At 47.9% G+C, this 14,934-nt stretch overlaps 2 protein-coding genes across 2 annotated transcripts; both read right to left on the bottom strand.

The window, feature by feature from the left end:
• Positions 1–291: 291 nt before the first annotated feature.
• Positions 292–14,915, bottom strand: LOC120954750 (ABC transporter G family member 2-like). Its single transcript, XM_049608227.1, has 15 exons — positions 14,289–14,915; positions 12,196–12,521; positions 11,116–12,131; positions 10,947–11,047; positions 10,387–10,883; positions 6,601–6,816; positions 5,956–6,530; positions 5,791–5,886; positions 5,421–5,720; positions 4,763–5,340; positions 2,706–2,968; positions 2,076–2,650; positions 1,919–2,014; positions 1,531–1,827; positions 292–1,457 (listed from the first exon to the last, which is right to left on the bottom strand). The coding sequence occupies exons 2-15, from the start codon at positions 12,420–12,422 to the stop codon at positions 856–858; spliced, it is 5,439 nt and encodes a 1,812-aa protein (XP_049464184.1). The 5' UTR covers positions 12,423–12,521; positions 14,289–14,915; the 3' UTR covers positions 292–855.
• Positions 4,402–8,170, bottom strand: LOC120957889 (ATP-binding cassette sub-family G member 1-like). The gene is made up of 6 exons (XM_040380313.2): positions 7,960–8,170; positions 6,601–6,816; positions 5,956–6,530; positions 5,791–5,886; positions 5,421–5,720; positions 4,402–5,340 (listed from the first exon to the last, which is right to left on the bottom strand). The coding sequence occupies exons 2-6, from the start codon at positions 6,804–6,806 to the stop codon at positions 4,739–4,741; spliced, it is 1,779 nt and encodes a 592-aa protein (XP_040236247.2). The 5' UTR covers positions 6,807–6,816; positions 7,960–8,170; the 3' UTR covers positions 4,402–4,738.
• Positions 14,916–14,934: the final 19 nt, after the last annotated feature.

The following is a 14,934-nucleotide window of genomic DNA, read 5'->3' as shown; positions in this document are numbered from 1 at the left end:
AGCCAACAGTTGCGGCGCCTCAGTCTTAGAGGTCAAGCAGCAGCTCTTGGGGTACTTGGCGTTGGGCTCTCGAGTGGCGCTTCATGCTGGAGCGAGTTGCCACATCAAGACAAATATACGGACTTTTGCACCATTCAACATCGCTTTAAGAAGCATCATAATCACTTTCGAACGATCGCCCGCCATCTCCTGAGGTGAGTTTATTGAACGGATCCACAGACGCCTCAGCAGAAAAGAAAGAAAACTCGAAAACACGCAACACAAACAACGCTCTAGATTTGTGCTTAAGGCAGTCAGACACACCATTTAGTCGATAAATACACTTTATTTGCTGTTTTTCATCTTTCCCACACAGACACACACTTTCACAAGAAAACTGCATGATTCATAATAGATCTGCCACCGTTCTTAAACTGCTTAACGTTAGCTTATCAAGTTAAACAACTAGCCATGAGTTGCATCCTCCACCCTCCTGGAGGTTGGGGGATTATTCTGTCACATTATACGAAACGCGTGTTTCGCGCTAGATGTTGTTGACTTGCGCCCGCGTTGACGTGGTTAATATTCTACAAAATTATTCATTCATAGCTGCCGCTTACGCTAACCAGAATGAAATATCGCTCCTGCAGCTTGCGCAAATACTACACCGCCCGTGTGCTGCGCTGTTGCAGCGCAACTACGACGGAACACACATTCCATGTGTGCGCGTTACCCTTGGTAGAGCTGGATTATCCATTTGCAACGTAACACTAGTAGTAAGGCCAATGAAGAGAACTCGAACTTTACTTTGTAATTTGTGATGGAGGTTGCTTTTTTTACCTTTTTTCTACTTCTTTTGCTATCTTTCTACATCCCTCAACGGTTCCATCGGAGTCGTAGCCGCAGGCTCAGATACAGCACGATGTGCAGGAACGCAATCCAGATGCTAAGCCCGAGCACATCCGTCCAGTAGCGGTTCGGTTCCATGTGGAGGGCTTCCAGGATTTTGCTCGTTTTGCGATAGTAGCAAAAGATCTCACTACAACCCACCTCCGTCCGGTTGTGTCCGTACGTAGCCTGCACCAACCCCTCAAACCCGTACCGAAAGTAGCTTACCAGCGTGAGTGGCTTAAAGAAATCCAGCAGCTCGTTGTACCGTATAAAGAACCCACTAAACAGCAGCGCAGGAATGATTGAAGCCGGCACAATAAATGGACTGACTTCGATCGGAAACAAACACCCCGCGATCAACCCATACACCTGCGCCAGCCACCCAAACAACGCGCAGATGCCCCAGAACATCAGCACACGATCCGTCTCGTACAGCTGCCCGCTGAGAAAGTACATGATCAGCTGAAAGGCCGTCACCCCAGACAGCATCCACGGGAAGTCGGCCACCAGCTTGGAGAAGTAGTACGCCGACACGGAGTAGTAGTTGCTCTTGTGCTCCCGCACAAACACAGCCATCTCGAGCGGGACTGGAAAGAAGTGGAAATAAAGGCTCCCATTACGCTCCAAAATTCCAAAGTTCTATTCGGCAGATATTCTTACAGGTCAATATAACCGTCATCGCATTAGCGAACGTGATAAACATCAGAAAAGCGATCAGCAGGGAAATGTTGGACAGCACTTTGGACGCATCGTCACCGACGTTGTGAAACACAAAGCCGATCGTAAAGCCGAACAGAACGTGGCCGAAAAAGCGTAGCCCCATCAGCTGCGGATTCCGGACCGTGCCTAGTGTCGTACGGCGTGTTAGGGTGGTGAACTGGTTCCACCAGCTGATCGGATACTGAGGGCCTCGTCCTTCCACCAGAAACTCGGTCGAATCGTACTCGCGCTGAATGCCTGAAATAATTTAAAAACAACCGTTGAGCCCATCTGTATACATTTCAAATTCGAAACACATCCATTGCCTACATTTAGGCGCACTACTTACCCAAGTTCATTGAGGCGCTGACGGATTTTTCGGACTTGACCATCAGCTTCTCCACCTCGGCGCATTTGGAGTCGTACTGGGACGCTATTTTTAGCACTGTAGAGCAAAAAGTAAGTTTAAGTAGGGCTTAAAATTGATTAAAAACACAAATTCCTACCAAAATCTGCCCGATTGTAGTACGGCGGACAGTGAAATCCAGCCTCCGCAAACGTCGGTATCAGCTCGTCCAGCGAACCCTGGTACATACACCGACCATCCACCACCACATAGATATCATCGAACAGCTCCAACAACTCCGAGCTTGGCTGGTGGATCACACTAATCACACACCGACCCTGCCGGGCGAGATCCTTCATGTACGAGATCACCTGGAACGAGGACACACTGTCTAGCCCGCTGGTAGGCTCATCGAAGAACATGATTGCCGGATTCGACACCAGCTCCAGCCCGATCGACAGTCGCTTCTTTTCACCCCCGGACAGCACCTGCGACTGATTGTGGGCACACTTTTGCAGCCCCAGCAGGGCAATCACCCCATTCACAATCTCGACCTTGTGCGCTAGCGGTACGTTCGTTGCCAGCTTCAAATCGGCCGCGTAGTGAAGGTTCTCACGTAGCGTTATGTTGGGTAGTAGCGTTACATCTTGTGCGGTGTACGCGACCAGCTGTCGATAACGCTGCCGGTCAATGATTTCATTGTTGACAATGATGTTCCCGCTAACGCCCTGCGTCCTGTGGGAGATATGGTTAGCAGAAGAGTTTCAGGAGCTGTTGGGATTACACTCACTTAAAGCCACTCAGCACATTCAGCAGCGTTGATTTGCCAGCTCCAGATGGACCGAGAACTGCAGTAAGCCGCCCTGTTCGGAAAGTGCCGGAAATATTCTTCAGCAACAGTTTGTCCTCCTTCTGATGCCGCACTTGATAGGCGATATTTTGAAAGTGTAGATTCGTACCGCCCTGCATTAGCGGTATCGTTATCTCGATGCTGTTCTTATCTACGCTCATCTTGAAGCGGGAAGCACGCTTATTGCATGCGGCACCGTTGATTCAGATGGGAAGATGCGTCACACACAATTCTAACGCCCGCCACACCCAGTTCCGTTTACTTTTCACCAATGCTGTGATTGAAATTTGCTTCACAAATGACACTTACAACTTGATTGCTACTGTCTCTATCTTCTTTTCCTTTAAGGCAGTAACTTTAACTGCTAAAAGATCACCTACACCGAAAGGGGATAAAGACACTGCCTGTAAAGTACGCTGAGCACTACCTGAGCCACTAGCTTCCAGTCTACACGGCACCTTAGTCGCGACTGATCCATCTCGGCGCCGATTCATCTTAGGTCCCGGTAGCACGAAACCCCGCAATCCAGTAGTGGCTCATTTTTCTACTAGATTTATTGAAAATTTTCCGCAACTAGGTGGGGGATTGACGCGCGCACACACACACGTAGACGTCACACGCAGTCCGGGTTGATATTTAACATACCTGCTTGCTACAGTGCAGCCCAAGCCCTGAGACACGACAATCACTTTTCCGTTCCCTGTACGTCTATCACCTGGCCCGTCACTAGTTCTCAAACCGGTCTCGGGCGCGCGAGTGCACCGGCGGGAGTACAATTACACAGACACACACTCCGTGCTGTGGGAAGTGCATTTCTTCTGGCGGTTTCTGCGATTCTGCTAGCTGCTGCACCCGCTACACGATCTACCAACCACATGGTGATGCATGGATGGCATTGCCAACGAACAACGGCATACCTACCTCCAGTGTCTCGAGGGGTGGACTACTCCTACTCGTGCAGCTATTTCCGCAGTACCTTCGAGAGTTTCTTACGGCACAACGAAACCCGTTTTTTGGACTTGATAACTGACAAGCCCATGTAACGCTTTGCCTAGAAACTAGAACTGATCGACGGAGAGCTTTGTTTTCGGGGGGCGAAAATGTGCTAACGAGGACTTATCGAGCGAACGTCTGCTTGCCCGGGGGAGTTCCCAGAAACTGATGAGGCGTGTTAAATCGTTTCGCATATGCAAACGCACACCCAGAGATACAGACACTTTCACATACACGTTCCGAGCGCTGTTTAACCCCTGATAACACGGCGTTCCCCCAAAGCCGTGTGACAAACTTCAAACAACACGATGCTCACCTACCGGCCACCACCAACCGACTGGTTGGAGGTCACGCTCCGCTTGGGGCGATAGTCGCGGAAGTCAGTCCGGCTCTTGCAGTTCGGGGCCTAAGGGGCTAATTTCGCATCAGACCTAGGGAGAAAATAGCAGCGAAAGGTAGCAAGGAAAGCAGAGACAGATATAAACACGCGTCAAATCCAAGCTCCAAGCTGTCCGGGCTCTAACTGGAAGGGCAAACAAAATGATACTCGGGGGCCGAGTATAGTTTTTACTCAAACAAGATATTCACACATCGGTTAGATCTCGTCTAGTCGGTGACGTCAATGGGAGTAAGAAACACAACTAGTTTTTTGTAAAAAAAAAGTCAGTAAATGCGATCTTTAATAGTTTACACTTAGTCTTGCTACAATTACTGGGGGTTCTCAGCACTGTCGCTCTATCTATAGACGGTCGGATTAATAAGCAAAAAAGCTACGGTATCGCATTTCCCGCGTTGACTATGTGTACTCTTTTGCATCTCGCTCTTGCTCTGCTGTGCTCCTTGTCTTGTCTGAGGTTGTTGCACTCAACAACACTTCACGCATTCAATGTCACGATCACCATCCAGACGCTCGCCTGCACCGAAACCGCCCAAGGTCGTTCGGGGTTTTGATGCAAGATTCCATTCCAGCAACAGCCCATTCACCGGTTGCGCCGTAACCGTACCTTCAGGCTCACGTACAGCAGCACGTGAAGGACGGCAACCCACACGGACAGGCCCGCCACATCGTACCAGTAACGGTTCGGTTCCATCTGCAGCATTTCCATCACTTTGCTCGTTTTGCGATAGTAGCAAAACATCTCGCTACACCCGAGCTGCGTTCGATTGAACCCGTACGCTACCTGGGCCAGCCCCTCGAACCCGTACCGAAAGTAGCTGACGTAGGTGAGCGGTCGAAACGCGGCCAACAGTTCGCTGTACCGGATAAAGAAGCCGGAAAACATGACCGCCGGTATGATGGACGCCGGCACCACGAATGGACTGACGTCTAGGGGGAAGACACTGCCTGCGACCATGCCGTACATCTGCGCCAACCATCCGAACAATACGCAGATGCCCCAGAACGCCACGACCCGGTCCGTTTCGTTCGGTTGGCCGGTTAAGTAGTACACGATCAGTTGAAAGCAGCTCACCCCGGCCAGCATCAGCGGGAAGTCAGCTACCAGCTTCGAGCAGTAGTAGGCGGACACTGGGTAGTAGTTGCTCTTGTGCTCCCGCACAAATACGGCCATCTCAAGGGGGACTGTAAGTAGAGTAGGGGGATGATTGTGTGTTGAAGGTTCGTAGATTTGCAACTACATTTGCATGCCAGCTTTCCCTTACACGTCAGCACCACCGTCATCGCGTTCGCAAACACGATAAACATGAGGAAGAGTATGAGGCAGGACACGTTAGATAACACTTTGGCACCGTCGTCACCCACGTCGTAGAACACGCTCCCTATCGTCAGGCCGAACAGCAGATGGCCCAACAGCCGGAACCGGGTCAGCGTGATGTTTCGCAGCGTACAGAGCGCGGTTCGGCGTACCAGCACGACAAACTGACGCCACCAGGCGATGGGATACTGTGCGGAGGCTCTGCTCTCTGCCATCAGGTTGTTACACTCCTCCAAGTGTGTGCTACCTGGGGGACGGGAAGTGGTTAGATTAGGTGTGCCTGCTCTCGATCATGACGTCGGCGCCAAATCGATTACCATTCTCCAGGTATCCATTAATGGCGGTATCGGCCCGTGCTATCAGCTTCTCCACACTGTCCATATCGTCGGTCCTCTGAGACGCTATTTTTAATACTGCAATTAGACAAACAAAGGGGCTCATTAGCAACCATTTCAATGTGCTCAATCATCTCAAACACGTACCAAAATCGGCTCGATTGTAGTACGGCGGACAGGTGAAGCCGACCTCCTCCAGTGTCGGTATTAGGTCGTCTAGTGATCCCTGATACATACAGCGCCCATCCACCACGATATAAACATCGTCAAATAGCTCCAGCAACTCCGAGCTGGGTTGATGCACCACAGTAGCCACACAGCGGCCCTGCCGGGCGAGATCCCTCATGTACGAGATCACCTGATAGGACGCCACACTGTCCAACCCACTGGTCGGTTCATCGAAGAACATAATCTTCGGGTTTGACACCAACTCCAGCCCGATGGAGAGTCGCTTCCGCTCTCCACCGGACAGTGTTTTCGCCTGACTGTGCGAGCACTTCTGTAGCCCCAGCAGGGCTACGATATCGTTCACGATCTTCGTCTTGTGGATGTAGGAAACGTTCTTCGACAGCTTCAAATCTGCAACATAGTGAAGCGTTTCTCGTACGGTAAGGTTCTGCAGCAAAGGTACATCCTGCTCGGTGTACGCGACTAGCTGGCGGTACTTGTGACAATCCACCGCCTCATTGTTGATGAGTATTCTTCCGCTAACTCCTTGCGTTCTGGAAAGCAAAAAACGAGATCTTTTTTTTATCTAACATCGGTGCAAATAATTTGCAGTTTAATCCTCACTTAAAGCCACTGAGTATGTTGAGTAGCGTCGATTTACCGGCTCCCGATGGGCCCAGAATTGCAGTCAATCGGCCAGACTTGAGCGTGCCGGAGATGTTGCGCAGCAGCTGCTTCTGCCCCGCACTGTACGACAGGTTCCGAAAGGTCAGGTTGGTGATGGTTTTCACAAGTGGTATGACCACCTCAACCGTTTCCTCCGAACTCATGTTTCGGTGACTGGAAGGAACCACAAAACAAAACAAAAAAAACCATCACATTAAAAACTCCACTCGTAATTGTTGTTTTAATAAACACAAACAAACGCATTTAACGACGTGCTGGACGCACTGGAGACGGAGAGCGCGTCGTATAAACATAATCGTAGTGCTGAACGCTTTTTTTAATGAACCGACAATGTTTGTAAACATTAGGCGTGATCCTCAGATGCCACAGACACCACCACCGCACCACCACCAACAACAACCCACAGTGACGTCACGTGGTGCTCTGTGTGATCTGTCAAAAATTCACCTGACCGCACGATCATGCGCTTGCTCTCCGTCGTGCTCACCCTATTCCGAGACTCTCTTACAATCTCTTCTTTGTTTATTGCTGTTTATGCTCTCACTGCAGCAAACCTCTCTCATTCTCTCTCTCTGTCTCTCTCTCTCTCTCTCTCTCTCTCTCTCTCTCTCTCTCTCTTTTCTTTCATTCTTCCACATTACACCTTTCCATGGAGCAGAAACATGGAGGTCTTTAATGGGGTGGGCTCATTAAATCACCGGCATGACGTCACGATCGAGGAAGGTGATCTTTCCAGCAAGCGCGCACACACCATCTGGCATTACTGGTGCAGAACCCTGTCCACTCTTCCTGCATATCGTCGCAGGCACTGTGATGATTTCCTGTCACTGTGATGTGGTATGCAGTGCACGCAATTTATGCGCACCCCCTTTGTCGCCATTTCACAATCCAATTTCGGACAACAAACTATCAATGATCGCCAATAACTTCCGCCGATGAGTCGTGCTTCGTCAAACTGTCACCCTGGGAGCGAAGAGGCTCCAGCTAACAAAGATCAATTTAGGCACTCACAGTGGGGTCGGAAAAGGTCAATGTGCGCGCCACATTCTTACGCACGCACACACACTAACACACCCACACACGCATAGAGAAACACACCCCGAGTTTAAATGATCACACACTCGGTCGGAATATGCATATTAATGATCTCCAACGCTAATGATCTAAAGCGCTGCGCTCCGTCCAGACGTAGACATCTTGGAACGATCGTTTGATCAGAAATCACGTCCAGATATTATAACACACACTCAACACTCCGAACGACAAGACCGAGCAGCTTGTTTGGTATCCACTTACTTCTTCGCCCGGATCCTCTGAAAACCGCCCGACAACTAAAACTGCCCGATATCCGGATCAAAACGCAAAGGCCCCCCTCCACGGACCACACGTTAAGACGATCGCGCGAGCGAACACCGCGGAGCGACTTGGCTGACTGAGCATAAATGTGTTGCTGCTTTTGTGCCGGCGAGTTTCGGGCGTTCCGGACGTTCGACAAAATTTCGTTCGTAGCGCGCTCGCGCATTCTCCTCTCACGCGCGCGCGCGCACCCATGAACCGATCTCGGCGAAAACACACGCGCCCGCTCTCTTTTATTCATATATACAAATGGACACACATACACGCTTAAATCTTCCACCCACCCAGCTACAATAGGGACGGGGTTGGGGAGATGGAGTCCGTTTGGGAGAGATTTTCCACCGGTTCCGGCCACTAAGAATTAGATGGGGCGATTCGGAATAGCTGGCAGTCCACATGGCGCACATATGGGGTATCATCCATGGAATACGTGATGACAAGGTTGAGATTTTACGGTCGAGACGTAATCATTCATTCAAGTTATCCGGCGCTACAACCGCTTTGCGGTCTTGGGCTGCTTCTTATAATTAATAAATAGAAAAATTAATAAATAAAAATGAATAATTTTAATTAGAGAACTATAATTTGTTGTTTGCTTGGACCCATTGATTATTTAACATAAACTGTTCAAATCAATAGTTCATGAACAAAGCAGAAACACATGTTCTGTTCAAACGCAACAAACGCAAACTCCTAGGCATACTTTTCATTTTCTTTTTAAGATTTTGATAGGAAAGACTGTTTTGATATTATTGTTAACGGAACATAAACAACTTACGAACTAACAAGCTTTTTATAAAAAAAATCTCACCAATTTCTATATTTATTCTACATTGACTACGTTCTCCACAATAATCCATACAATTCGTTCAGAAATATTTGAAAAACTGTTCATAATCCTTGACCAACCCTTTAATGTTAACATGGAAGTTTTGGAACATCTTGCTTTGTGGTATGCTACAGAATATCAAGTCTCTATCCCCTATTTCAGGGGTCCCCAAACTACGGTCCGCGGGCCGCATGCGGCCCTCGAAAGCCTATAATGCGGCCCGCGATGATATTGCAAAGGATAATGTAAATATCCTATTAGTTTGACCATTTTCATCAAATTTTTAATTTCTACTAAACCTTGACAAAAAATCAAATTACTATAAAAGAAAAAAGCAGAATTTTCAAATATTCATTAAGTATTTTCATATGAAAACGAGATTTAAACGTTCTCATTACCAAAAGTAACGTCAAAATGGCCCTCAACAACGTTATTTAAGAAGCAATGCGGCCCGCGAATTGAAAAGTTTGGAGACCCCTGCGCTATGTAACAAATTGTTACACCGATAGGTTTGAGCGTACCGTATTTCATGGATGATCCCATAGTGTGTACGGCTTAGGGTTTATCCGGACATTCTCGCTGCGTTCGTTTCTATTTACTTTTTTTTCTTGTTTTGCTAAACCAAGTGTGTTCTTTTCAGCCCCTCGCAAGCATATAGATGGGAGATTATTTAAGCATTGTTGTGGACGAAAATATAAAACCAAACACGCATACCGCTCCACTGTGTGTCCACCGTTCGGGTGCGAACGTCAGTGAGTCAACTTCATCTCCAATGATCACTTACCGCACCACCACGCGCTGTCTTCATTTGAATGAAGATGTTTTCCTTTTTTTCGACGAAGAATCATTCATGGGAGTAAACGAACGAGAGAGAGAGGGGGAGAGAGAGAGAGGTCGAAAAGAAACGAGGAAGATTTATGTTCGACGCTTACCGCAGTGGAAGTGGAATGTCAACTACCGATTGGAGTGTTGAAGATGAGACGAGTTTCACTCAGTACCACGACGACAAACATACACTCACATATATATATTAACGACTCTGTACACAAATGCTCGCCTTGGATTGAATTATCGAACATATGCACTTGTTGGTAAACAAATTTACATCCACCTTTTACAGCAAGTTTCATTCGCCAGATCAGTTCCCGCTATTCTCTACGGCACTTACGGGTACGGTAGTGACGGTGTAACGCGAACCTGATGGAATAATTTAAACCAGCAAATGCCTGCAAACACCACAACGTGCACGACGCGTGTTATACAATGTGTCCGTCATCACGTGTCGCTTCACATGGCGCGAAGGGTATTAAAAGTGTAAATTGATTCCCATTTTTATTGTGCCACCCTCCCGATCTGGGGGGAGAACGAAACAAGTTCTCTTAATCACTAAAAAGTATACTCTGACAGACATAAAAACATCCTTTAAAACTTAACATACAAACGTGTCGCTTACTCGATAAAATAAATGCCAACTTATTACGTACAAGTGTCACTAGGGATAGAGCAACCCAACTCCACCACACACCGGCAGCGATCATCGAGTTCGCTTCAGTCTCCACGCGAGACTCGCGTACAGTCCCACGTGCAGCACAAAGATCCACCCGAGCAGCCCGCAAACGTCCATCACGAACGTGTTTTCCAGCATGTCGAAGCTGTCCAGAAACTTGGGCACCTTGCTAAAGTAGCAGAAATCACCCGAGCAGGGTAGATTCGCACGATCGAACCCGTAGATCGCTTGCATCGCTCCCTCGAAGCTGTACCGGAAGTAGGCAACGTACGTGAACGGAATGAGAAAGTCAAACATCTCACGGAAGCGGACAAAAAACCCGCAAAAGATTAGCATCGGAATGACGGAACAGGGGACGCAGAAGACGCTCAGCTCGAGTGGTAGCACACTGCCCGCCAGCAGTCCCGTCATCTGGGCGATCCAGCTGGTGAAGATACAGATGCTCCACAGCATTACGATGCGATCGAGCTCCATTGGTTGGGAGGTTAGGTAGTAAGCACCGGCAAGGAATACGGATGGACCCAGTATCTGGAAAAGACGAAGGGAACACTTCAGTTTGAGGAATAAGAGTAACCAGGTATGATAACTTACCAGAAATGGAAAGTCCGCCACTAGCTTGGAGAAGTAATAGGCCTTAAGTGAGTACCAGTTGTTCATTCTCTCCCGAACAAACACAGACGTCTCCAGAGGGACTGTGGAGAAGTAGAGGAGTGTTATGTATGGACTTTCAATAAGAGATATTGACTTCGGCAACACTTACACGTCATGACTAAAGGCATCGAGTTGGCGAAGAATACAAAAATGAGGAAGAAGAACAGGCAAGACGCATTGCTCAGCATCTTCGATCCATCGTTACCGACGTCGTAAAACACGACCGCGATCAACAATCCCACAAACAAATGGGCCAGCAGCCGCATCTTCGTTAGTTGAAGATCACGAAATGTGCACAGCATTGTACGACGAGTAAGCGTGATAAACTGCCCCCATTCAGAAGTTAGATATTGACGGTCTGAAGCTGAGCTTGTGCTATTCTCCTGATCTTCAACAACTCCCGGAGGCATCAACATGGCATCTTTCTCCCCACAGTTCGATCCTTCATTTGGGACAACTTTCTCGCCGACCGCTTCGATCGCCTGCTGCTTGGCACGCTCTCTTAGCTGCAGCAAGTTCCCCTCGTGCTTGAGGCTTGCAATTTCCAGCGCAAAGTCTGCGCGGTTGTAATAGTTGGGACACTCGAACCCGCACGCCTTAAACGTGTCGACAAGCCCATCCAGCGGGCCCCGGTACAGACAGTGTCCCTCGGACAGGACGAACAGATCGTCAAACATCTGCAGAATGCTCGAGCTGGGCTGGTGGATGACGCAGATCACACAGCGTCCACTGGCGGCCAGATCTTTAAGATGGGCGACAACCTGCATCGCCGCTATAATGTCCAGCCCGCTCGTTGGCTCGTCGAAGAACATGATCGATGGGTTGGAGATCAGTTCTAGCCCGATCGAGAGACGCTTCTTTTCACCGCCGGATATGTTTGCTACCGGGTTGTGGGCACATTTGGAGAGACCGAGCAGCTTCAGGACGTCCACTACCATCGCCGACTTTTGGGCAATTGTGGTGGTGGGTGAGAGTTTCAGGTCGGCTGCAAACTCCAAACTTTCCGTGACGGTTATGTTACCGAGCAGGCATATGTCCTGCGGTGTGTACGAAACCTCGCGACGATATTTCCGGCGATCGATCGGTGTACCGTTGATGAGTATGTTGCCGGACACATTGTTTGTTCTAGAAGAATGTAAAACCTTTTGTTATTCCTTTTCATTGAAGAAGCTATATGCAGCTTACTCACTTGAATCCACTCAAAATGTTAAGAAGAGTAGACTTTCCGGCCCCAGAAGGACCGAGTATACCGGCAAGCCTTCCAGAATGGAACGCGCCGGACACACTATTCAGCAGTTGCTTGTTCTGTCCATCCTTATGGCGCACCTGGTAGCAGATGTCCCGGAACTCGAGTGTCGTTGGAGGAGTCGAAGGCGTTTTAGTGCGCTCGATCGCAATGGTTGTATCGGTTCCCATTTTGGTGGAGATTTTCGTTGCTATTCTACGAGGCGCGTTGTTGTCGCGAAATCACCAGTTCATACTGTGAGAAGTGCACCACTGCTGGGGTTTACGTCGCTGTAAAAAGAACAAAATGGGGGGAAAACAAGTTAATTACAGCGCATGAAAGGCTAAGAGGTGCAAGATTAATAGCTCTTGAACCTGGCATCTTAATTCCCCATGGACGCTGCAATAAAGTGATGGAGCGGTATCTTACTCCGCAGTTAACGAGGTATCATTACAAAAACTTGTTGTAAGATGTACTGATATGTGACATAAGAGGGACAAAATGACCCCCTTCGGTGCATTACCATTTTTTAATACGCTAGCACTTTTTTACCAGTTGCATGCGTGTGTTTTTATTAGTGGCTTAGGAGTTTGATGTACTTGTTTTAATGTTTCTGTTGCTCATTTCTATCTTTTTTTATATTATCCATTGCTGCAGGTATCTTCTATTACTTTTTTCAATTTCTTTTTGTTACATTAAGCTATAATTTTTTTTTTTTTCAAAACTGATTTAATTTGCACACATTTACACTATCTTGTATCACACTATCTATTCTAAAGAATTTTCCAATATCAATCAATCGTATTTTTGTACAATCCTGTAGCTTGTCAAACCCTGGATTGTCGATTATCAGGTACCGACAATCACCACCACGGATGTTGTAATCGGTGTTTGTTTACCCATACACTGCCAATATCAGGGCACGCTGTTTTGCTGCTATTTTTCAATGTTCACGTTTATACTTTTAATTAATTCCTGCTGCACAATAATCGAAATGGGCAATAAAAAAACGCACACAATCGATCCATTTGATACTTCTGAACCATTTCATCGATTCATAACTCGCAATGCATCATTAGCTCTTATCGCGCACACGAAATGATAACATTGAAAGCGACTTCAGCGCGCACCTTCCCTTATGGAGTATCAAATCCGGTGTATCAAATCGACCCATCGAAAAGCGCTTCAACTTCCCGGGCGATGGCATTATCATCTCTGTAGGCTTGCTATTTTGGTGCTATGCTTGTGCGCCAAATCCAAAGACTAAACATAATCTCACAGAGTGGCGGCCCTGAGCCCAGTTCACAGCACGCACTTGAAAACTTCGACTCGTAAGGTTACGGCTAATCGGGGCGGCTGGCTCAACCCAACACACTGGCCTGGCCGGCTGATAACTCAACACACGGCGTGTGTGTGGTGGCGTACGTGTGGAGTTTTTGGATGAACCCGGACTTTTATGTCATATGTTTTTTTGGTGCCGTCTTGATCTCTAATCAAGGTCAACCGATCGACAGCTACTGATCGAAAAAGAACGGCACCGTTCGAGGCAACCCGTATCACACTGTCGTTTGGCGAAAGTCATGCAAGTTAGGACTGATGGCTGCTAGCTGCTTCGTAGTTTGATTGTCGCTTTGGTGCTCTTCACTCAATGTTTATACAAACGTACCAACACATACTTGTACACTATTTGGTATAAATTAAACACAAACTGAACAATTGCATAACTCTAGGCGAAAACAGTATTAAAACACATTCAACAAACTGGAAAATGTTTTTTAGTAGTACAAACCCTTGTATGAGTTGAAAATTGAGTCCACGTTCAATTGAGTCCAGTTTTATCGTCACAACACACACCGCCTGTCTTCGGAGTTCCTCTCCAAGGTATCAATTACAGAGTCACACCAAGGGTCACAGCAAGTCCATTAAACGACACTACAGTTTAATTTCGCGTCATTTTGCATCACTACTTTCAAGACACGATCGCTTCACGCGAGACACAATAAATATGTGGAAACCACAGAGCACGAACTAGTGAGCTGTAAGCCCTTGTTTCTTACCTTCTGCGCCTGTTGTACTGGCACTGTGGCGATCCCGAATCGACTGTGTGGTAAGCCCGAACCACTCTACACTCTACACTTCGACACGCTCAGGACGCCACTGTGCTCAACATCTGTTTTCGCAATTCACGGACGGCACAATCTTTCCGGCGTTTGGACTGATAAGCAAAGCGCGGTGCGGCGTGAACGGTTCGCGCGAATGTTTACACAGGAATGTGGAGGACTTTGGCTGCGAGGGCTGTCTGCCGGGAAGTGTGCGAAGTGTTTGATTGACTCCACGCCAGCGTACGGTTTATCGACGGTCGGGTCGGTCGGTCGGTCCCTGCCAAGAGCAAGATAGCTAGTGGGCTGTGTACGTGAATACAAGACCGAACAGACCCCGGCAAGCGTGCTTCGTTCAATTAAGCTTCGTTGATAATCTTTCCTTTGTCAGTGTGTGTAAAGGGCGCACTGGACGTTTGGCATAAGAGCAACAGGGAGGACACTATGTCTCAAGTAACTGGAACTCTTTGTCTACTGGAACTGAATGTCTTTTATTTGGAACACTCTCACTTTTTGAAGGTTGACCTAAAAGTATGTTTTCAATGCAATAGGAAGATCGAGATACAGCTGTTACCGGTTTCAAGCACTGCACGGAAATGGCAAT

This window comes from Anopheles coluzzii, chromosome 3, assembly GCF_943734685.1.
Source record: "Anopheles coluzzii chromosome 3, AcolN3, whole genome shotgun sequence".
Classification (NCBI taxonomy): domain Eukaryota; kingdom Metazoa; phylum Arthropoda; class Insecta; order Diptera; family Culicidae; genus Anopheles; species Anopheles coluzzii.
Note: the sequence above shows the minus strand (reverse complement) of the source record. Positions and strands in the feature narration are given on the sequence as shown.

Excerpts from the sequence above, each read along its gene's own strand:
- LOC120957889 (XM_040380313.2), bottom strand. The coding sequence starts at position 6,806 with ATGAGTTCGGAGGAAACGGTTGAGGTGGTCATACCACTTGTGAAAACC. Across the intron at positions 5,887-5,955 it reads CTACAATCGAGCCGATTTTG|TATTAAAAATAGCGTCTCAG; the intron begins GTACGTGTTTGA and ends GTCTAATTGCAG. Across the intron at positions 5,721-5,790 it reads TAATGGATACCTGGAGAATG|GTAGCACACACTTGGAGGAG; the intron begins GTAATCGATTTG and ends CCCGTCCCCCAG.
- LOC120954750 (XM_049608227.1), bottom strand. The coding sequence starts at position 12,422 with ATGGGAACCGATACAACCATTGCGATCGAGCGCACTAAAACGCCTTCG. Across the intron at positions 10,884-10,946 it reads TGGCGGACTTTCCATTTCTG|ATACTGGGTCCATCCGTATT; the intron begins GTAAGTTATCAT and ends CGTCTTTTCCAG. Across the intron at positions 1,828-1,918 it reads CAGCGCCTCAATGAACTTGG|GCATTCAGCGCGAGTACGAT; the intron begins GTAAGTAGTGCG and ends AAATTATTTCAG.